Below are 23,043 nucleotides of genomic sequence, written 5' to 3'. Positions count from 1 at the left end.
CCCACCTCCCTCATTCCTCCAGTGCTGGATGGCTGAGACCTTGGCAACTGGTGGCTGGGGAGGTCAAGGGCCTGGACCACCTTCAGAGAAGGTTTGCTCACATCCTCCGCCCCTCAGGTCCACGCTCTTTCTCTGGGCCTCAACCCATGTGCCCGCCAAGTCTTTTCTGTGATGGTTGAGGACACCAAGGAGATAGATGCCTCTGCCCTGTGCCCTGCCACCAGCCACCTGAGCCCCACAGCAACTATGGCCCCCTTGATCTCCCTTTTGCCCCCCTGTGCTCTTGGCTCAGCTCACCCCTCCCCCCAGGCCCCACCTTCTCTGATCCCCTCCTTGTCCTCCTGCCCTTGCTCTCTTCTATCTGCCACATCCATCTTTGCCCTTTCCAGGGCAGTTAACTCACCCAAGGGTCACCCTGGAAAGCCTTTCTGGGAGCCCCAAGGAAGGGTGTGACTCCCTTCTCTCTGCTGCCATGGCACTTGGTGGCTGTGCTTCCCTCTGCGCTGGCTCCGCAAGCTCAACAGCCTGACCTGTACCACTCCCCACTCCGGTAGACCATGAGTGCCCCCCCAAACCAAGCCAGGCAAGCTCAGAGTCTCAGTAAGGGCTGGGGGCTGCCCATAGCGAGCCCCTGCCTCTAAGTGGGAAAGACAGAGCACCCAGCCAGTGTGAAATTGTGGGTGCTATGCAGGGTGTGAAAGGAGGGGGGCAGGGACTGGTCCTCATGGTCCATTTTGGAGAGGCCTTGTGTGCTGGTAAAATGGAGGGAGACAGCTCAGGAGGGAGCTACAGTAACCTGAGCCTGGAGTCAGGGGAGAGGAGAGAGTCGAGGTGTCCAGAAGGGAGAGGGCCTGGTGGGTGGTGCTACAATCCTGAGCAGGGACGGGTCTGGGAATGTGAGGAGTAGGCAGGTCAGTTACAGGTCAGGGCCCCCACCTTACAGCTGAAGCTCTGAAAGCCAGAGAGGTATTAGAGCAGTGACGTGATTTGAGGGCTTCTGACCCCCTACATCAGAGCTAAAATACAGCGTCTCCCCAGATGTTCCCTGGCCCCGGCCATTTCTAGGCTCCCACACTGGGAAGGAGAGCAGCAGGTGGAGGAATGTGGGCCCAGTTTGCAGTGGACTGACTACCTGCGTGACTCGGGGCAACTGATTTCCCCTCTGAACTTCAGTCCCCCCACCCCCAACCCGGGAGGATCAAATGACCCCGTGTTTGTTCAGCAAGTAGCTGGGCCATAGCACCCACAGATCATGGAATCTGTTGGAACTTAGAACTGTTTAGCGAGGTTGAGGCTGGTGTTTATTTGAAATCCGAATCACCAGGGAGAATCCTGGGCGAAAGTTTGGGGTTGAAGGGTTTGAGTGCCTACTCAGCCCCAGGGCCTGTTTCCATATCTGAGGCGAGGCCTCAGAGGCTGGTGCTCTGGGAGGGCAGGTGAGTGTGGGGAAGCTGGGCATGGCAGTCCCTGGGGCCTGGGCCGAAGCCTGACTGCCCTTTTCCTGGCAGGTGCTCTGACGGGGCCCCTGAGGGAAGCTGGGAGTGGTCAGAGAAGAACCTGCGGGTGTGGCTGGCAGAGAGCAGGTAGCAGCGGGCTGAGCTGGCTGGCCGCCTGCGGGCAGCCCTGGAGGCCCTGTCTGAGCAAGCACAGGTGCTGCAGAAGCAGGGACGCAGGCTGAGACTCGGCAGGACCCAGTGTGAGCTGCTGGCTCCGAAGCAGAAAGTGAGGCTCTGGTCCTCTCCCCGTGAGTCCCCAACAGGGCTACCATGTTGAAAGTGTCATCTCTGTGAATGGCACCCCCTGGAGGTGTGCAGTGCATTGCCTGGTGTGGCTGGGAGCAGTGGATAGAGGCAAAGGAAGGACCAGGGAACCTCTGCCCTTCCCCTCCCAGGTAGAATAAGAGGGAAGGAGGTGGCTGGTTTCAGCTCAGTGGACAGAGGAGTTTCCTCAGAAGCCCAATCACCCCTGGTGAAGCTTCAGTCCCCAGGGAGGGAGGGAGGGTTATGCACACCCTGAGGCTTCTAGGGGAGGTACCCAGCATCCCTGCCGCATGTGAGAGTGTGGACAGTGCCACCCTGTGATGGCCTAGATACCTAAGCCTTTATGTGACCTGGTGGTCTCAGCCCACAGCTGACCCTCCTAGAGCCACTGCTCCCTACCAGCCAGGGAGGACCCCGGGAACCCAGTTGATATGCCTGCCCACTCTCCAGCATTCCACAGCAGCAGCCCCTGTACTCTTTTTTGTTTGTTTGTTTTTTTAAAATATATTTATTTATTTTTGGCTGTGTTGGGTCTTCATTGCCACCGGCGGGCTTTCTCTAGTTGCGGCGAGCAGGGGCTACTCTTCGTTGCAGTGCGCCGACTTCTCACTGTGGTGGCTTCTCTTGCTGCAGAGCATGGGCTCTAGGCACACGGGCTTCAGTAGTTGTGGCGCATGGGCTTAGTTACTCCACGACATGTGGAATCTTCCCAGACCAGGGCTTGAACCTGTGTCCCCTGCATTGGCAGGAGGATTCTTAACCACTGCGCCACCAGGGAAGTCCCAGCCCCTGTACTCTTGCTGGAGCTCCAAAGCCATCAGGAGCTGGGCTGGAGAAGGTGATGTGTCTTGTGTCCAGCTGGAGGTGGAGGGTTTTACATCTAGAGCCAGTAGTGATAATAGCTGTGCAGCTCCAGGTCCATGCTGGGCCCCCAGCTGGGCTTATCACAGCTGGTGGAGCAGGCAGGGGCTTGTGGAGTGAGCCTGCTTTATCAGGGGCTGCAGACGCTGCCCTGCGGGGGGTGGGGGATGTGTGTCGTGAGGCTGGGCCAGCCCTCTCCAGGGGCTTGTGCTACCTTCAGCCCTCCCCCCAGCAGGTGAAATGCTCTGTGGCCCACCTGGAGCAGGAGAGGCTGTGGGGTTCCCAGAGACAGGAGGAGTGGAGGAGGCCAGACCAGGACGCAGAAGACAAGTGAGGGTGCTTAGAGATGGGGGAGGGGCAGAGGGGCAGAGGACGGGCAGACAGTCCCTTCTGCCCCCATGATCCTGCTACTTACTGCAGACAGAAGTGGAAAAGGCCCAGCAGTGTTTGGACCAGATGGGCCGACAGTCTCTTGGCCCAGAGCTCAGCCTGGGGCCCCCTGAGGTAGGGATGACCAGAGCCCCCCATCCACGTGGGTGCATGACAGGGCCCTGAACACTGGCCCTCCTGCGCATTCGGCCCTCCCTACACTTCACTCCCAGGTCTTCATTCTTGGAGCAGTAGCTGGGGAAGGAGGCCAGTGCAGGGGCTTCTGTTCCGCCCAAGAGGGACGCCCCTCTCCCAAACATTTGGGAAGACCCTGCGATCATCCAGCTGACTCCTCTCACGGTTCAGATGGGAAAACAGTCCAGATGGTTAGGGAAAAGCTTGTTCAGGGTCATAACAGTGTGGTCTGAAGATTAGGAGGAGCCCCCTAGACTGAGTGTACCTGCAGGAGATGCTGGTGCCAGGCCTGCAAGGCCAGGAGCAGAGTTGGGATGGCAACAGGGCCCAGGCACTTCAGGGCCCAGATGGATTCTCGATGGCGGTAGCTGAGACCCCTGCACAGGCTCAGGATACAACCTTCCTGCAGGAACGGCTGCTGATGCTCACCCAGGTGGGTCAAGACAGGGAAATGGTCAGTCCTGCAGGGAACCCAGGGTACCAAATGAGCCAGGCTATGCCCACCTGTGCCAGGGAGCAGAGAAGCAGGGGAACCTGGGCCCTGTCCTTGGGGGATTCTGAGGTTGAGTGGCCCATGGAAAAGAGAACGACCAGGAGGGACAGCTTGGAGCCGGGCCCCCACACAGCCCAACTCCAGTGAGCACCGTTCACATCCTTGTCCACCAAAACAGCACCCTCTGCTGGTGGGAAGCCAGGGACTGTCCAGCCTCAAATCATTTGGTCCAGAGTTGAAGCCTGGAGTTCTGAGAAGCCTCTGTGGGCTGGGGTGGTCAGAGAAGGGCTCCTGGAAGGGTTGACTCTCAGAGGATGCGGAGGTCAGGAACTCGGGAGGAGGGAGCTGCGTGGGTAAAGGCCCACGGGCTAGCTCAAGCAGACAGATCCCAGCCAGGGGAGGCTGAGCCATGACTCAGGATGGAGCGGGGTCTTCACAGGTGAACAAGAGACTCAGAAGAGCTGGGCCAGAGCCACCAGCAGCTAGGGGCCTGCTTGGAGCAGCTGCAGCAGCTGCAAGGAGAGAAGACGGTGTTGGAGTGCCACGTGCAGGCCCTGGAGGCAGAGCGTGTCTGGCTGCTTGGGGAGAAGTCGGTGCTGCTAGCAGCACTGAGGGCAGCCCTGGGCCAGGAGGCCTGGTAAATGGCTGCTCGGGCCCACCCCTCAGTGCTCAAGCTGGGCTGGGGTGGGGGGGGGTCCCTTTCTCACACTGGGTGAGATGGCCTGTGGGCAGGAGGTGGGCCAGCCTCTGTCACAGCCAGTAAAGGAGAGGAGCCCAGAACCCCAATCCCTAAATCATGTGGCCAAGGCCAGACTCCCTTCCCCAGGTATCAACACTCCTGGTTGTCACATTCTGGCTCATTTATGGGAGCATGTGGGAAATATGTCAGCTTCAACAAGTCCTGTCTCCCTGACACATGGCTGAGCCCCTCCTGCTGGCCCAGGGCCAGGCTCAGGGGAGGTGAGATAACCTTGGCTGCTGAGCTCAAGTCAGGATGCTTGGGAGTGGAAGTGCTCAGGACAGAGGGTTTTATGTGTACAGGGAGCCGTGAAGGAGCGTCCTCTCTCCCAGTCCCCATCCCTGCCATCAGGACATAGTGAGGACATGCATGCAACTTGGAAATGAATCATTGAAAATGTATGAAAAAAGGTGTGGGTGATCTGAGGTCCATGCTGTGCCCAGACCACCCCATTTCTAGTAGCACATTCAAGGTCCACGAGGTACCAGTGCCCCTCGGGAAAGAGCTGGAGGAGAAAGAATCACATCCCAGGCTTCATGAGAAGGTGGCTGAGTACTGGAAGGCATGCTGGCACCAGGTAGCAGTTGCTCTGAAATTCAGAGGAAGAACTACAGAGACTTCAGAAGCAGAATGAGGCCTGACCTCCCCAGGTTGGTGCATTCTGTCCACCCCGTTCCTCTCCCTCCCCGTTCTCTTCCCCACCGCCCTGTCCTTCCTCCTGCATGCCAGTGAATCTCTTCCCCCTTCTCAGGATGTCCCGGCTTTGTCCTCCACTTCTCTCCCTTCTGCCTCTTCCTCATCGTGCTCCGTCAGTCTCCATTCATTCATTCAGCATGCATTTACAAACCACCAGCTACCTGTCTGGCCCTCTTCTGTACACAGTAGAACCAAAGTAGGAGCCGACCACTCCCTGTCCCCAGGTGCTTCTGGTATTGGGGGTGGGGGGGAGAATCAAGCGGGCAATTATAATTTAATGTGCCCAATGAGGGGAGAGGCACTATAAAAGCTATGGGTGGGGCGGCAGATAGCAGAGTCCTCCCCAGAGAGGGGGCTTCTGAGCCTCGAAATTTTCGCTGAGGGATGAACGGGCATCTTCAAGGAACAAAAGAAAAAAGGGCATTTCAACAAGAGGGAAGAGCTCATGCAAAGGCCCAGAGAGGAGAGGCATGGAGGCGGGGGTGTTGTGAATAGTCCCTGACCCAAATGAGAAGTGGAGGAGGTGAGGAGTTGCTGTGAAGTGTGGGGGCCACAGCAAGGGCTCGGGGGTCCCAGGCCCTGTCCACCCGACTTCACCTCTAGCTCCTCCTGGAGGAGGCCTTCTGCTGGCCAGCACCCTCCCTTAGTCTCCTGGCCAAATGCCTGTGTGCACAGGCAGACAGACAGTTGGACACACACACACACCAAGATATACATCAGACACTCACCCAGAGACATGTGCACATGCTCCCAGATGTGCCCACACAGAGATGCAGAGAAATAGATAGACACCGAGGAGATGGCTCAGAGCCACAGTGATGGAGAGCTGTAAGGACCTGGATGGGATCCACGCTGTGCAGCAGGACCCCAACCAGAGGTGATCTGTTGCTATGGCTGGAAGCACAGGGAGAGGGGTCTCAGCAGCAGTGCTTAGCTGGCCCAGGCCTCACAGAAGGTGGAGTTGGTCTAAACTGGTGAACCTCAAACTGGGGTCCAGAGCTGGGCTGAGAGGGCTGTTAGTTCCTCAAGGAAGCAAATTTGCAGTAACAGTCTGCAAATGCACATTTGTACAGAAAATCTCATTTTTTGTCTGTTTCTCAACCCAGACTCTTGAGGGTCGGAGATTGTCTCCCTGGGGCCTGGAGGGACTCTGTTCTTTATGGGGTGTGCAGTGGATCATGTCAGCGAGAAGGTAGGGCACTCAGTGACCAAGGGCCAGGCCCTCTGGTCAGATTCAGGCTCCGGGAAGGCCGGAGGTGGTACCAGGGGAGCGCTATGCAAACACCATGCAGTTGGCCCGTAACCAGTGCAGATGTGAGCCCCAGCTCTAGGGTCTCCCAGCTCCGTGCCCCTCAGGGACTGCCCTGCCCTCTCTCCCTCTTTCCAGTCCCTGGGAGCTCCTCCCAGGACTAGGACTCACCTGTGAGTGAATGGGTGCCCCAGGCCCTGTGCTTGTCCAGGAAAGGTGACCTAGAAGTTGGCCCTACATCGTGGGCAGGGGTCCTGTGTAGAGCAGCCAATGGGCCAAACACAGCAGGGAGAGGGGGCAGCAGCTGGATAGGGTCTGATGCTGCATCAACATCTGGCTGCAGGGGACGTGAGGGGCACCCAGGGCCTCCAGCACTCTGCACCTCTAGTCCCATCCCCCACCTCAGGCTCCTTCCACCCTGACCCTCTCTGGGTCTCTACCTCAGTCTTTCTTCCTCTTCAATCCCAGGATTCTGTGGGCTTCACTGTCCCCAAAATAGTGGTTAAAACTGTGGGCTCTGGAGTCTGACCACTGACTCCACATTATACTAGCTGTGTGCCCTTGGGCAAATTACTCCATTTCTCTGGCCCTCATCTGTAAAAACCAAGAACAGTAACAGCTTTCCTCCCCCAGCAGCTGGCTGTGAGGGTTAAACTGGACAAGCATGTAAGAAGCTCAGTGCTGTGCTGGACACGTGGCACGTAGTCATGAAATGTTAGCTGCTATCGTTACACACTTCATGCTGCTGCAGGCCTGGCCGCTTTCAGGCAAAAGTCTCCCTTCTGAATCAGGGTCCCTTTGGGGCCAAAGAGCTGCCATGGGGGTTTGATCTCATTCACCCTCTGTGTTAGTTTGCTAGGGCTGCCATAACCAAGGACCACAAAATGGGGGGCTTAACCAACAGAAACTTACTGTCTCAGAGTTCTGGAGGCTGGAGTCCGAGATCAAGATGTCGGCAGGGTTGGTTCCTTCTGAGGGCTTTGAGAGAGCATCTGTTCCCGCCTCTCCCCCAGCTTCTGGTGGTTGCTGACAGTCTTGGACATTCGCATCACCCAGTCTCTGCCTTCATATTCACAAAGGACTCTCCCTGTGTGTATGTTTCTGTGTTCAAGTTTCCCCTGTTTATAAAGACACCAGTTATACTGAATTAAGGCCCACTCTAATGAGCTCATTTTAAATTTACTTCTGTAAACACCCTGTTTCCAAATAAAGTCCCATTCTGGGGTATGGGAGGTTAGAATGCAAACATACCTTTTTTTGTGGGGGACACAGTTCAATCCACAACACCCTCCAATTTGCTTCCTGCTACCTTCTTGTTGGGTGGGTTGGGTGTGACTTGGGATCTTGGGGACCCAGCTGTTCTTTGTCTTGTTTTTCCCCTCCCTTAATCCCAGGACCCTGGCACAGCTGCAGAGGGGCTGGAGTGTCCATGGGAGGGGCCGCTCAGTGAGCCCCCAGGCACCTCGGGTGAGGGAGGTGGACTGGGGTCCAGGCTGGAAATCGGGCTCCTCTCTGCAGGCGGGGCCCTGCCCAGACTCAAGAGCCTGTGTGGGGGTGTCTGTGGGCATGAGAGGATGGGGGTGGGGCTCCCCACAGATGGGGCTGCAATCTGTGCTTCACTGCCTGGCTTTGGCCAGTGACAGGAGCAAGACGCAGGCTCTGGAGAGAAAAAACAACCAGATGACTGCCAGGATCCAGAGGTGGAAGGTGGGAGGAGCTAGGGGCTGCCTGGGGTGGGGGGAGTTGGGGCCCACCTGGGGTCAGGGCCCTCAGAAGCCCTTCCTGATGACCCTAGAGTTTTCCCCAAGCCGGAAACCAGGGACCTAGTGCAAAAAAGTTAGCAGCCCGGGCTCTGTCACAGGCACTAGCCCCTTCCCCTCATGGGGCCTCAGCTTCCCTGTCTGTATAATGGGTCCCAAACTCCATGTCCTGGCCCCTGTAGTACCTGGGGGCTCAGGTCCAGGGTGTGGGGCCTCTTGGGCTAAGGCAGCCCTTCTGTCCACAAATGGATAAGGGCCTCTCACTCCAGTCTGAGCTGGATGCCTGGGGGCAGGAGCAGGACTCAGGGTGCAGCTGGCACTGGAACCTGCAGCGTGAGCTACTAGGGGCAAGGGTTGGTGCCCTCGGGTGGGTGTGGCCCGGGCCTGCCCACACGCCAGGACAGGGACACAAGAACCTGGACAGTCCAGCCGGCTGAGAAGGAAGGCCAGCCGCCCAGGTGTTCCCGAGTTCTAGGCACCCACCCTCTTCCCATAGGTGCGGGCCCCGGCAGAGACCCCAGGCAGGCTATGAGTCTGTGCATGCAAGGTGGACTCCACCCCATCCCCAGCCCCCTGTGTAGGTCTGGGCCCAGCTTGGCTTCTCTCTGGGGACCAGACTGGCACTTAATGAGTGGGCACCAGTCAAGCCCACTCCCCTCAGCCTCCAGTCCCATAGTCTGCAGGGGAAGCCACTGTGGAATCCTCCCTGGGCCTCCCAGGCAGCAGGGTTTCCAAGAACACAGAGATGGGGTTGTGGCCAGGTGGCCTTGGACAAACCCTCTGCTGACTCTGGGCTCAGGTCCCCATCTGTGCACTGGGACTGGTGTCGGCAGGACTCAGGAGGGGTTCTTGACCCTCAGTGATACTATGACCCTATTTGGTTTACCCATTAGGTTGCTGTCCCTGGGTCATACTCTCCAGATCTTTAGGGCCTGTGTCCCAGTGGAGTGGCCCACTGTCCTTGGTGGGGCTAATGACATACAGAATGGGATGTGGGCAAGGCCTGCCCCAGGGGCTGCCAGAGCCGAGGCCTGCAGAGAAACCCAAGGAGTGTCCGGGGGGCCCCCCCAGGGGCAGAGGGGAAAGCTTGGGAGCAGGCAGGGGCAGAGTCACTGCAGCCCCACTGGGAGGTGAGAGCTGGCCTGGGTTGGTCCTGGCTGCCCTCCCTCAGGGCTGGGGACAGGGCCTCCCAGGCAGAGGATGCAGCTGTGTGGACCGGGCCCTCTAACACCACGCTGGGTCCTTGTGACCAGGAAACTGAGGCCGAGGCCACCTGGAGAGGTGAAGGTAGGGTGAACTCCGGAGGCGGGGAGGGGAAAGCTTGTTGGAACCAGTGAATCGGGATCAGGATGTCTCCTCCGAGGGCCAAGAGCTGAGCCTAGACCCACTGCAGGCTGGACCCCAGGCTGCCCTGCTCTTGCATGGTCTCGGGGTGGCCCTGGGTGGGGACCAGGCACTCGCTCCTTGGCAGGGTGGGCTCACCAGTCAACACAAAGCAAGTGCATCACAGTCAAGGCTCTGTGGGCCCGGCCTGGTGCACAGGGACCCAGTGCAGGGAGAGAGCGGAGGATCTGGAGACAGAGGGGGATTTGGAGACCGGGGCCTGCCCTCAGGAAGCTCTCAGGCTGGAAGGAATTAGTCATACAGGGAGCACTGAGGGAGTTTCACCCATCAGTATTTTTGGACTCAGGGAAATTTTTAGTCACCTAAAAATTAGGAGGGGAAGAAAGAGGCCATCCTGCTCCTTCCCCCTAGTGCTGTTCCGTCAGCTTCTCCCAGCACCTGATAGTCAGCTGTTCCTTCTCTGGGTCAAGGCGTAGTCCCAGGCAGGCCCCTGTGAGAATGGAGTGGGGTGATGTCCTCGGGGAAGCACCAGATTGAGATAGGAGTCAACGACCGTCCCCCCACCCCCAGTTCCTGCAGACTTCGCTGCAGGAGGTGGGCTCCGAGCTGACCCAGACGCGGCCTAAGCTCGAGAAAGCCTGGGACGTGCTGAAAGCTCAAGCCTCAGAGCTGGAGGCTCAGCAGCTGGCCCTGGAGGGTGCCCAGAACCAGGGGCTCAACTCACCCCCACCTCTGTGCCGCTGCCAGGCCTGCATGCCCAACGAGGGACCCACAGTCTCCCCTGCCCATTCCTGGTCACACTGTGGCCACTGGCTTTCCCTTCTTCGACTCCCTAGTCAAGTCCCTCCCAAGCCCTCACTGCCCCCTTTCCGACAGGGCTGAAGCCCTCGAATGTGCTCACTGCCTCTCCCCACTCCCCCTCAAGGTGGCAGAGAGCCTTGCTGAGAAGCTGAGGCTGGAGCAGGAGCTGGTGGGAAAGTGAGGACCATGCGGGGGGTGGTGAGGGGCACCCGGATCTGAGGGGCTCTGGGGGAGAAACCCCCCTCCCTCACAGAGATGCTCACCAGGCCCCACAGCTCTTCCCCTGCCCCTGAGAATCTGGGGCAGGTGGCAGGGGGCGTTTGGGGACACGCTGTTAAGTGAGCCCTCTCATCCCCTCGGGGGATAGTGATGGGCCTGGGGCCTGATGTATCGCCCTGTCTGCCTTCTCTTCTCTGAAAAGGGGAACCTAGGGGAAGAAGCAGGAGGGAGCGTGGCTAAGTGGGTTCTGGGGGCACAGAGAGTCAGGATGTCTGGGTTCCTGGGCCTGGCGTCAGAGATTGAAGGAGAGTGGCCTTCAGAGCTGAAAAGTCCTGTGCTCGAGTCAGCTTCTCCACCAACCAACTAGGTGAGTATGAGCAGGTGTGCCTTCTCTAAGCCTCAGTTTCCTCATCTGCAAAATGGGGGTACTGACAGTACCTACCTCAAAGGACGATGTGAGGATTACACGAGACAGTGCATGGAGCACAGTGCCTGTTTCCAGTCCCCCTAAGCTTCCTGATACCTGGGGTCCAGTTTGGGTGAGTCAGTATTAAAGCCATAAAACCACAGAGATGTGCCCAAGACCAACTGTGTATGGGGCTTCAGTCACAAAGTCTATCCATTGTTCCACCAACAAGGCATTGTCTACACTTCTTATTAAGTTCAGGAAACAATCTGATATAATGTGCAGCCACCAGTGATAGACAATGCCCACGACCAGGAGCTTGAATACTGTCAGTGCTTGGATTCTATTTCACTCTGACCAAGGGCCTCATCTTTATGACCCTGTGTGGAGGAGCTGGACGGGGTGGGGGATCCTGTCTTTTGCCTCAGCTGCTCTCTGGGGATCCCGAGGGAAGCGGGGCAGATCTGTCAGTGGACCCTCAGGCTGGGAGCTGTGTCCACAGGGAACAGGAGCTGGTGCAGCTCCGAGCATCATGGGCTCCAGCGCCGGGAAGACAGGAGCCTCCATCGGCCTCTCAACTCCTGAAGGTAGCATTTGGGGATTCTCCAGAGGGACAGGCAGAGTGACCCCTGCCTCCCTGTGGGACCCAGGCCCAGTTTCTCTCTCTGCCTTCGTCTCCCCATCCACAAGTTGGAGGGGGAAACAGAGGCTCGAAGGGTCCCTCCAGCTTGGACCTTTGCTGGTTCTCCTGGATTCCTCAACTGCCCACCCTTCCCTGGCAGAGCTGGAGCTACCGCATACCTGGTACCTGCCCTGCCTCTGCGCCCTCTGTGGGGGTCAGCCTCTGCCTCATCTGCTTCCAGATCGTAGCCACAGCCCTGGAACCAGAGGAAAGGAGCATCTGAGAAGCAGCCAGGGGCAGTGCCCAGGCTGGGGAAGAAAGGTGGCGTGGAGACTGAGGCCCAGAGCCACGAGGGAACAGATTCACAGCCTCGCTCTGCAGCACAAGAGACTGAGGTCAGCCCCTGGCCCAGCCCCAGGGAGCCGGGCAGTCCTGGCACAGAGGGCCTGGATCGATAGGCCTCAGGAAACCAAGTGGGGAAAAAGACTCTTGGGGAGAGGGGAGGCCCCTGTAGCTATGCCTTTAGGCCCCAAGGCCAAAGTCTCTGTCAGGCCTATTGTAGGTGGCTGCAGTAAGAGGCTGTCCTTGTCCCCCACCTGCCACGGGGCCTGAAATGCTCACGCCGGCACAGGGTTCCTGACTCTCAGTGGTTGAGGCCACCTGGCTCTTTCCCAGGGGGACCCTGTGGCTCAGAGTAGAGCTGGGCAGGGAGTGGCCAAGTGGGGATGCTGGGGTCCTCGTGGGGCTTGGTTGGCCCACTCATTGCCCCAGTGCCAGCAGAGTGATGGCTGGGACCCTCTGTCTTACTGGTGAAGGCCTTAGGCACTAGGCTTTAGGCTTTTCAAAGTGAGTTTTCATTTACTTGTGCTTCATTCAAATCACTCTGCAGTTTCCATTTCACAGACAGGAAACTGCCCAGAGAAGGGCAGTAACTTGCCCTAGGTCACACAGCAAAACAGCAGCTAAGCTCCCTGGTTCCCTAACCTGTCCCAGAAAAGTGGTTTCTCATTTCACACTGCCTATTCTGAGCTTGATAGCAGGACCATCTTTAATGGCCACAGGCCAGGCCGGCTTAGGGTTGACATCCCCCTCAAGGTCAACTGGCCATTTTTCTTTTTCTGAACTTCCCTCCCCACCCTCCTCTGTGCTTCCTTCCCCTACAGAGCTCTGTTAGCTGGGCCACATGCCCCCCAGAACCATCCTCGATGCTGTCACTGAACGCTCCCCCCATCTACTGCCTTAAGTGAAGCAGGGTTTTGCAGAGGGGGACTCTGGCAGGGCAATGGGACAGAACATCTTTGGGATTGTTTCTCCAGCATCGTCCTCCACAAAATGTCCTCTGCCCTCCCTGCCATATACAGGCTACTGTGGGGGCTGTCAAGTTCTCAACTGATTGGTCCAGCACTGGGTGCTGAACCCAACTGAACCAATGGTCTCCTTCCTGGGGTCACTGGACTTAGAACAAAAGAGTAATCTTTCCTGGGCTGAAAACTGGACACATAAAACTGGGGAGCTGTCAACCGCCGTTTTTCTCTGCGGAAAAAGGGGTATTTCAGTAAGAGTAAATGGAGCTGACGATTCCCAGAAACTGAAATTGGGATGGAGAGATTTTGGTTCAGCCCAGGGGGTCTCATGCATGCAGAAGACATAAGTTGACCTTTCGGATGGTCATCTCACCTTGCTCTGTAGCTCAGGCGTCAGGCTGAGCTGGTCTTCAGGAGGGGAGGAATACCTTCCACGGGCAGCGCTTCTGGGTTCCAGACCCTTCCTGAGGCCAGCCCCAGGTCCCATTGCCCTTGGGCTCCTCCACATACCCTGATGTCGGAGAATAAATACCCCTCCTGTCTGCTCATATGGGCCTGAGCGATTTGGGTCCCTTACGAGGGAATGCCTCCAAACCAGATGGCTGCCCACCCTGTCCCAAAGGCCCTCCGGGTAGGCGGAGCATTGCCCTCCACCGGCTTATCTCAGACCCGGCTCCGGTTTGTTCCCCTGGCACAGAAGGCCACCCCACCACCCCTTTGCCTTCTTGTGTGTCCCTGTGTGCCAGCTGCTGACGGGGTTGGTACTCACTGTCTCCAAGCGCAGCGGGGGCTCCCACTCTTCCCAGTCCTGCTGGTCTGGTCGGTTCCTTCTCCCTTTCCTTCCGGTGGTGATTACAAACCTTCTCTTTCATAAGTCCCAAGCCACCAACTCCCCCTCCTTTCCGGGCAGTAACCGGCACTTCATTTCATAGGGAGGCGGGCAGAGACGCTGCCGGCGCCGGACCGACCCTCCAAGCGCCGCGCGGCCCCAGGCCCTTCCCAGCCGCCCCCCACCCCGCGCTCGCCCCATTGGCTGCGCGGAGGGCACATGCCCAGCCCTGGCCAATGAGGTGGGGGAAGCTGCGGCTCGCGGCTGGGAAAGCTGGTCCCGGAGATGCTCACGTCCCTCAGGTGACCCACCCTGCTGTGCGAGGCTCGGGGAGTCGAGTGGGGCCAGAGCCGAGACGTGGGATAACCAGACTCCCCTCCCCGCGTCCTCTGCTTCCCTCTCGTAACCGCGTTGGGTTACCCCTGCCCTAACTTAAAAGAGGTATCTGCGGGAGAAGTTGGACAGCTGCGTTAGAGTCCGTTCCCAGCCCTGCCATTCACTACGTTTGTGACCTCGTGCACATTTCTGCTCTTCAGTTTCTTCATCTGTAAAATGAACGAAGTCTCTGCCTCACAGGTCTATGGGTGCAGTGTTAAATGAGACACTGAGCAGAGTGCTTTGCCTCGCTCGTGGTTAGGGCAGATTCTGGACTCCGTAGCCACCGACTGCTCTTCTCACAGCTCTGGGACCTCATGCTAGTTACTCAACCTCTCTGCGCCTCCAAACTCATAAATGTGTAGAGGAGCAAACGAGTTAATTCATGCAAAGAACTTAAACCACACCTGGATACACCAGTGTTCAGTAATTGGTAATTTCACAGTCTCCTTATTACCATCAGTGCCATCCCATGTCCTGGGGCACACGTTCAGAGTTCCTCTGGGGTACAAACCTGGGAGCAGAATTGCTGGGCCCCAGGGCATGGGCACGTTCCACTTTACTAGGTACAGCCATAGTGTTTTCCAGAGTTAGGCTAATTTATCCCCCCCCAACCCCCAGCAATCTGTGAAAGTTCCCATTGCTCCCCATCCTCACCAAGGCCTGGTATTTTAAGACTACAGTTTGTGCCAATCTGATGGTGTGGAATGGATTTTTGTGCATTTCCCTGATTACTAATGAGGACCATTTTATTTCCTCTTCTGCCAAACACCTGTTCATGACTTTGCCCCCTCTCCTCAATCCTTCTTTTTGCTTTTGTCTTAACAATAAGCATTTAATGGCCGCTGAGCCTGCGCGTCCGGAGCCTGTGCTCCGCAATGGGAGAGGCCACAACAGTGAGAGGCCCGTAATGCAAAAAAAACAAAAAAAACAATAAGTATTTTTTTAAAAAAAGAAAGAAATTCTGACTAGTTGTGTGTTACAAGCATCTCCTCCCAGTTTGTCTTTTTATCTTATGGTATCTTTTGATGAACTTTTCTCGGAGGGTCTAGTCTGAGGAATTCTTCCTTTTCTCGAGGTCTTAGATATTCTCCTATATTTTTTTCTGTTAATTTAAAGTGGGATGGAACTGCAGTGGCTCAGTGCCTTGGTCTTCTCAGATTCTCCATCTCTACCAGGAGGCTTATTCAGCTGCCACTTCTCCCTCAGCGTCCCCTCACAGCCACTCCATACTTCTAACTCAAATGTCTCTGGACCCTGCTTCTCCTCATCTCTGGGCCTCCTCCCATACCAGGCCCACTGAATCTCCATGTGGCAGCCTCCTGGTGTGTCACAGGAGGTTGTGACGTGTGATCCCAACTATTGGTTAGTAATTAAAGTAATAAAGGGTTGGTTATTTCTTTCACAAGATTTTAAAAAGTCAGTGAGAGGTTCAAGACTGTCCCAGTGTCACCCTCACTTTCTAGCACTTCAAAATGGCAGAGAGAACCCCCTCCCCATGCCTCAGAGGTTGCAGACAGGCGAGGTGTATGTTGTTATGGATGGAGATGGGCAATCACAAACCCACCCAGTGCTTTACCTCTCTGCCCATTTCTTTTGGTTTTGCCAAAACCAGGTTGTGCCCATACGATGCGCATCGTGGCAGAGAAAAAGGCTGAGCAGTCTGGGTATAGGCCTGTTTCAGTGGCAGTGTCCCAGGGTGTCCATGCCTAGAATGTCTCCCAGCTCCAGATCACCCTTCTAGAAAAGCCTCTTTCTAAGCCTATGTCCTCCTTAAAACATGTCAGCAGGGTCCCGATGCTCAGAGGATGGTGCCCAAATTCCTTAGCTGGGGCTCCATCCTGGCCCCAGCCACACTTTTTTCCAGCACCCCCCAACCCTAGGCACTGCCCACAGTTCCCCAATGCCGGGTCCTTTGATGCCACCGAGCTTCCACATGTATCACTTCCTCTGCTCTTCCTCGCGTCTCCAGTTGGCCACCTCATTCTTCTAGCTGAAATGTCCGCTGCTGGGAAGCCTTCCAGAGATTCCCTAGTGAGCTGCTCCAGCATTTATCTACCCCACTGGTCCCAGTCATGCTGTATTCTAAAGACTCGGTTTTTGTCTAGTCGTGTGTGCCTCCCAGACAAGAGTGTGAGCTCTGTGAGCGTGGGGACAGTACTTATTCAGCAGGAGCTCAAAGAGGGCTTGCTCATGGAGGAGACCCCTGGCCCTGTGCCTGCTGGGACCCTGACGTGACACCAGGGGAGTCAGTTTTGGTGATCATGCAATATCAGCGGTGCCCAGCTAATACAGAAGACAGGCTGAGAGTAAGCGCTTTGGGAAAACGATGGGTGAGCAGCGAAGAGAAGGGTTAGGAAAAATCAAGGGATCAGAGGAGTAGTTCACTTAGCCCCTTTCATTCTGAAGGTCCTCGCCTCTTCCCTAGTACTGTCAAATGAAAGAGTCACTGAAAGCGCCTGCGAGACCTGCTTGTGTGAAGAGGTAGAGGTTTATTGAAATATAAACATTCGAGAACATGTAAGATAGAAAATGACCACAACATATACAGACACTTGCTGCAAGAGGACTTCTGAGGTATTTATCCACTGCCTAGGCTACCCATGTGCTATCACATTTTTTCCTGGTTAAATACAAGTAAGATGGGGAGGGGGAGGGGACGGAGCGGCCCTGGCCAATGGCTGCCATGTGACCTCAGGGCTGCACCGTCAGGAGAGCTCCTCTTGGCCCAGGGCCCCATTCTGGGGGCACCTGCCGGCGCTCCCACCCTCGGGCTTTCAGGCTGAGACCCTGCTGTTGCCCTTGAGGGCAGCGAGGGCTTGCTGAGAGGGCAAGCTGGGCAAGCTGCCTGAGGAAAGGGAGAGGATCCAACAACCAGGAAGACACAGTGCACCACCCCTGTGTCCTCCAGGTGGGAAGAGTCCATCCTTTGTGACCAAAGCCCTGAGAAAGACACACTGGCCAAATGTCTGCGATGCCTTCAAGTGGGCCCAGCGCCAGCCAACCGGGCTCCTCCCTGACACGGACCTCAGACGCCCTTCTCTGCCAGGCCCTGCGCCGGCCTGGTGAGGCCAGGAGAGGGTCAGTCCCCAATGGATGGGGCTGTGTGTGTGAGTATGTGTGAGTGTGAGACAGTGTGGAGGGCTAGGGAAGGGAGAGAAGATGCAGTCAGTGCAGCTGCAGCTCACTGGGCTGAGGTATGTGTTTTGTGCTCAAGCGTATGATTTCCCTTTCCTTTCCTAGATGGACTGAGCGTTAGTCGTGCGTGGGCTTGTGCCACCATGGTCTCCCACCACCACAGCGCGATGATGTCACAGCAGGTGGGGTTCCACTGAACACTGCAGGGCTTACTCGATTGAGAGGCGCGCCTTGTGTGAGAATCACCTCTTCTTTAGGACACAGGAACAGCCCACTCCACCCCAGGGTCCAAGAGGAGAGACAGAGCTCTTTCAGCATCTCCTCACCCTCTGGGGCAGCTCAACTTCTCCAAGGTCCATGGCCTCCACAGCCCACTCCTGCCCTGAGGTGGGAATGTTGAGTGAAGGGAAGATGCCCTGCCCCCACCCTGGTGAACTGGGCGCTGGGGTTTGGGACTGCCCTGCTCTGGTGGGAAATGGGTCAAGGGCCATCTTGAGAACCGGTGTGGTTTCACGATCCAACCTGCGTGAGAGCGGGCCTCTCCGTTCCACCCCCTCCTGCCACTGTGATCCCTGAGTCGTCTCTCCTGCTGCCTCGCTCGCACCCTCACTGGGGTCTTAGGGAAGGGCCGGAGGGGCTGGGGTACCAAATCATTTGCTCGGCTTTTGGGGTGATCTGCTTTCATTTCTTTGGTGCTACAATAACAACAATAAAAATTTTAAAGTAAAAAAAAACACAAAAGTCAGCAAACACATATAAAAAAGATTTCAGAGATGCAAATACTTCCTGAAGAATCAAACATCAACAGTTACAAATCTGAGGTATTTCAATGAACCTGACATTGGCAGGTTTGGGCCCCACGAGAAGAAGAGGGGCCCAAGGGACAAGTGGGCTGTTTCCTGGGAGAGCTGGCCAACAGGGATGAGTGGGGACGTGAGGTCTGGCAGGGTCAGAAAAGGGTCAGTGGAGTGGGTGCCAGGGCCTGCCTGGGCAGCCCCTGAGGCTCTGCCTCTCCCTCAGCAGATGCCCAGCAGGCCCTGGGTCCTGAGGACTGCCCTCATGATCCCTGTCTTGGGACCATTAAAAGGGGGATATGGGGCCCTGAGGACTGCTTCAAGACTTGAATTTGAGAGACCCACACCCCAAGAACCAAACATGGGAGGCAAGGTGGGTTGGGAGGACCCCATGCCATGCTCAGCAGAGAAGGGCCACAAAGACATGCTCTTGGCTCCTAGCAGCCCCACACTGGAGTCAAAGATTGGGGGACTGAGCAGGGGAAGAGACCAGTGACCCTGGGGTCACGGCAGAAGGCAAGGGAAGGGAAATAAATTAAAGGGGAAGGGATGTGGAGGGCCTCCAGCCCTGTGTCAGCTTACAGATTGTCAATACACTGTGCCCGGGATGGGAGGTGGCCTGGGAGCCCTGGAGGAAGCTGGACGCCCACAGACCCCGCCCAGTTCTCCAGGACAATCCCTGATTGGACAACGCTGCCCTGTCAGGCCCCTCCAGCCTCTCCTTGCCTCTAGAGTACAGCAGGACCTGATGGAGCCTGGACAGACGGACAGGTCCAAACTCTCAACATCTGGCCAAATGGTGTTTGATGTGGGCTCCATGAGATGAGGTAAATTCTGTGCATCAGCTTCCTCCACTCTCGATGGGAGGGTGGAGGGAGTTGGGAGCTGGGTCCTGCCCCTCAGAGGGACCAGCTGGTGGAGGGCTCTGCACTGGGGGTGCCCCGGGACGAGGTAGGACTTGGCGAGCAGTGAGAACTGCTGCTGCTGCTGGCGCTGCTGCCGATGCTCTGGGGAGCGGATCCTGCGATGAGGTGAACCACAGGTTTCTGGGCAAACAGCACACCTGAGCGAGTGGGGGCGGGGAGAAGCAAGTGTGAGCACATTGGGAGAGGAGGGACAGGTTCAGGGATTCAGTTCATTCCACTGTATCTATTGCCGCCTAACTCTGGGCGAGGAGGTTCCATGCTGGACGCTGCGCTAGGTGCCGACACTGCCCTGCCTGCAGGTGCTTACAGGCTGGTGAGGGGGACGGACAGAGTCATTTTGCTGAAATGTCACAAAGGCTCTAAGTGAAGTGTACCCAGCGTGTTGTGGGGAAAAAAGGCGGCTTTGGAGGGCAGGGGAAAGTGGGTCAGGAGAAGCTCTGGCGGGAGAGCATGCCTGGACTTTTTAGAAAAAGTGGCCACACGACGAGGAGGAGACGGTGTGGCAGGCAGAGGAAATCTGAGAGAACAAAGAACAGAGAGAGGCGGCGAACGTGCTGGAGGCTGGTGCAGCAACGCGGCAGGCCCGGGGGGAGCTGAAGGCAGGCGTGCGGCACAGGAGGCTGGAGAGGTGGCAGCGCGAGGAAACGGAGGCCTGCGTGTCTCCAGGCTGCCGGGGTCGTACCCTGTGGGGCTTGTGAAGCCCCTGAAGTTTTAAGGGGAAGAAGGGGACAGACATCACGCGACGGGCATTTCAGAGCTCTCTGTGGGGCTGGGAGGATGTGGGTGGATGCAAGCCTGCAAGTCAGAGCTACTCTAACAGGGGAGAAGAGAGGTCTGAACCAGGGCCATGCGGCGGGGACGCAGCAGAGCAGTGGCGTCTGCTGAGCTCTGGTGGGTGATGGGCCTGAGGGGCTCTCAGGAATGACTTCCAAGCTCCGGACCTGGGTGACTGCACAGCCACTGAGAAAGGACACAGGTGGGACAGGATTGAGGCAAGTGAGGTTTGGGGAGCCTTCAACTCTCTTCTGACTGTTCCCCATGCTGAGGGAGAGGAGGCATATCCTCCTCTCTCCTGAGAAAGGATGAGAGGAGATGGAGAGCCAGGCACTGATCTCCCCCTTCCCTGCTTTCCACACAGACCCACTCCCAACCCCCAAACCTCCTCGACCACACGGCACCACCAGAAGGCAAAGGGCATCCAGGCCCTAGCCGCCAGCTCGCCCAGTCTCCTTGAGGGGTCTGTGTTAGGCAGAGACCTTTGAACGTGGCGTGGTCTCTGAAGCACTGACTCTGTGGTGAGTGGCTAGGCAACTTGGCATCCCTGCTTCTCTGCAGGCTGCTTCCAGGAACTCTGCCCCTTCCCTGGCCCCAAGCGTGATGCCCCCAGCAAGTGGCCCGGCAGAGATCCAGAGCGGCCTTGGCCCCAGTCCCCAGAGCAGGAGCACTCAAAGCATGCCCTGTGGAAATGCCCCTGGTTTCGACAGAAGGTGCAGCTCTAACCCCCCTCCACTGGGCACCTCCCCATGCCCCCTCTAAAACAGGTGATTGATGCCCAGGCTCCCAGCAGGAGGCCACTGGCCAGTGTGCCCGTGCTCTGGGGCCCCCACTCATCAAGCTGTGCTTAACAAGAGTCAGCTGGAGGGACTTACCTGGTGGTACAGTGGTCAAGAATCCGCCTGCCAATGCAGGGGACACAGGTTCAATCCCTACTCTGGGAAGATCCCACATGCCGCGGAGCAACTAAGCCCATGCACCACAACTACTGAGCCCACGCACCACAACTACTGAAGCCCGTGTGCTGCAACTACTGAAGCCCACGCGCTGCAACTACTGAAGCCCGCGGGCCTAGAGCCCGTGCTCCGCAACAAGAGAAACCACTGCAATGAGAAGCCCGCGCACCTCAACGAAGAGTAGCCCCCGCTTGCCGCAACTAGAGAAAGCCCGTGCGCAGCAACAAAGACCCAATGCAGCCAAAAAAAAAACAAAAAACCACCAGTCAGCTGGCTTTATCCCCAAACTCATCTCTACACTAACAAAATGGGAGTGGGAAACGGATTGCTGTTTCTATGAAAACTAAGTTGAACACCTCGGAAAGTCTTCGTAAAGGTGCTAAACCAACCAACCAACAAAAAACTGTTGCCAAATTAGATCTAGGAAGAGACAATCGTAAAAGACTGGGGGGAAAATCATGAAAATATAGGCTGATTCTGCTGTGCTCAGATTCCTTTGCCTGTGTCAGTTCTTGGACCATGACAGATGATGTTCAGGAAGAGAAGAGCTGAACCAGTCAAAGAAAGGAGACACATGCATTGAAAGACTGTAATGGTGGACACTGATTTAACTTATAATACAATGTTAAAGGTGTGGATAGAGTTGATTATGATTCTTTACGTTAAATGACTTTTTCAAATAACGAGCCAACCATTGGTCGAAAAAGGGTTAGACAAGGGGTCTCCATCACTTTATCAAAGGTGGTGGTGGTGGGGCTTCCCTGGTGGCGCAGTGGTTGAGAGTCCACCTGCCGATGCAGGGGACAAGGGTTCGTGCCCCGGTCCGGGAAGATCCCACATGCCGTGGAGTGGCTGGGCCCGTGAGCCATGGCCCCTGAGCCTGCGCGTCCGGAGCCTGTGCTCCGCAACGGCAAAGGCCACAACGGTGAGAGGCCCGCGTACCGCAAAAAAAAAAAAAAAAATGGTGGAGGGGGATCTGTCATCCTATTAGCAATCCTCAGCCCTCCTCATCCGGAAGAACTACTTTACCTTTGGAACCTTGAAAGGAAGCCACCCCTGGGAAGATGTTCAGACAGAAGGGTGACAAGGGGGTCTTGCAGGGAGCTGTACTGAGGCTGGCTGCCACCCTGCCGCCTCCTTCAGAGCCCCAAGAGCCTCACCTGCGTAAGTGGTGCCATCGATGTCCACAGACATGTTGATGCTCCCAATGCTGCTCGTGGTAAGGTTCACCGCTGCAGCCGAGGCCTCTGCTCTGTCCTCTGCTGGGGACAAGGGAGACAGCAGGCCCGGTCAAGCCCTCCAGCATTTCTGTCGTTCCCTTCAAGGCTCTCCCACCCTCCCGGCCTGGCCACAACAGGCTGAGGCCTCCCAGAGTTAGAAAGCACCTGGATAACCTTCTGCCAAGCGTAAGGTGTGGCAGGAGAACCAGGCTGGTGAATGTCCTACGGCTTGCTTTCTCCACTGAACCACTTCACCTTCCCAACTCCCTCTGCTCTCAGAGAAGAGGCATCACATAGGCAAGGAGGCTGACCTCAGCTCGCAGCTGCGCACTGATGCTTTCAACACGATTCAGCAAACCCTGAGCACCCACTATCCACCGAGTGGGGCGTCAGAGGTCACTAAGACCCAGCCCCTTCCTCTGAGGATTTGCCTTGCCTCCTCCTCCCCTTAACCAGGCTGGGAGGTCCCCAAGGAGAGGGTCTACCTGCCCAGCACCTGGCACTCCCTCTCCATCTGAGTCCTCCGTGGTTTGTGGAAGGCTGCAGGCGCTGGCACACAGGGCCTCGCCTGGCTCACCCGAGACTCTGCCCTTTCATGACGTTGAGAGCCAGGAATTCTTCCAGATGAGCTGCCTCATCTATTAGCCTGTGGCTTGTGCAGGGCCAGGGGCACCTGGCCTGAGTGGGTCAAGAGGGCAGAGCCCTGCTGTCCGGGCTGTCACCTCCAGTTCCCTTCGGCTCCTCGCCAGGGGGGGAGTGGGACAGGGAGGGGCTGCCTGGAAACACGCACAGCTCTCTTCACACCTGATTTCTTCCCAACACGAGCCCGCTCATGTTTGTTCTGAGATAGAGTCAAGAATGGCAAAGAAAATGTGTGTGAGGGGGAAAGGGGAACAAGGGGAACAAGGGATGTGGAGTGCATGGTTGCGGGTGGGGGGAGGGGCGGGGAGAAGGTGGGGCACCTGAAAAATGTGGAGGGGAAGGGAAAAGATGCCAGTTATGCTGCCAAACTTGTATTTCCTCCTCCCCTCTCTCCCGGGGGTCACTGGCAGCCTGGCCTGAGGCAGCTCTGGCCCCTCACTGAGCCTCCGGAAAGGAGGTGCTGTCTTTCTCCCAGATGGTGAGGCACTGGGGTGAAGGGCGAGCCCTTTAATTGAGACAGATCAAAAGGCAGGAGGGGATGGGGAAGACGCGGCAGCTGTCCCTCAAGGCC

General features: G+C 56.9%; 1 protein-coding gene across 10 annotated transcripts in view; it reads right to left on the bottom strand.

Annotated features, from left to right (window-relative positions):
• Positions 1-2,232: 2,232 nt before the first annotated feature.
• ARID3B (AT-rich interaction domain 3B) overlaps positions 2,233-23,043 on the bottom strand; it is a 68,240-nt gene continuing 47,429 nt past the window's right edge. Inside the window, exons 8-13 of one of the 10 annotated variants that reach the window (XM_067753462.1) lie at positions 21,771-21,872; positions 13,588-19,017; positions 11,694-11,770; positions 9,829-9,956; positions 7,275-7,480; positions 2,233-4,190 (exon numbers count right to left, since the gene is read on the bottom strand). In XM_067753462.1, the coding sequence (XP_067609563.1) occupies positions 18,854-19,017; positions 21,771-21,872 (266 nt within the window). In that variant the 3' untranslated portion in view covers positions 2,233-4,190; positions 7,275-7,480; positions 9,829-9,956; positions 11,694-11,770; positions 13,588-18,853. Of the gene's footprint in view, positions 4,191-7,274; positions 7,481-9,828; positions 9,957-11,693; positions 11,771-13,587; positions 21,873-23,043 lie in introns of those variants that run through there. The other 9 variants (XM_067753444.1, XM_067753471.1, XM_067753481.1 and 6 more) reach the window with 9 other exon arrangements.

Source organism: Pseudorca crassidens, chromosome 1 (assembly GCF_039906515.1).
Source record: "Pseudorca crassidens isolate mPseCra1 chromosome 1, mPseCra1.hap1, whole genome shotgun sequence".
Lineage (NCBI taxonomy): Eukaryota > Metazoa > Chordata > Mammalia > Artiodactyla > Delphinidae > Pseudorca > Pseudorca crassidens.
Note: the sequence above shows the minus strand (reverse complement) of the source record. Positions and strands in the feature narration are given on the sequence as shown.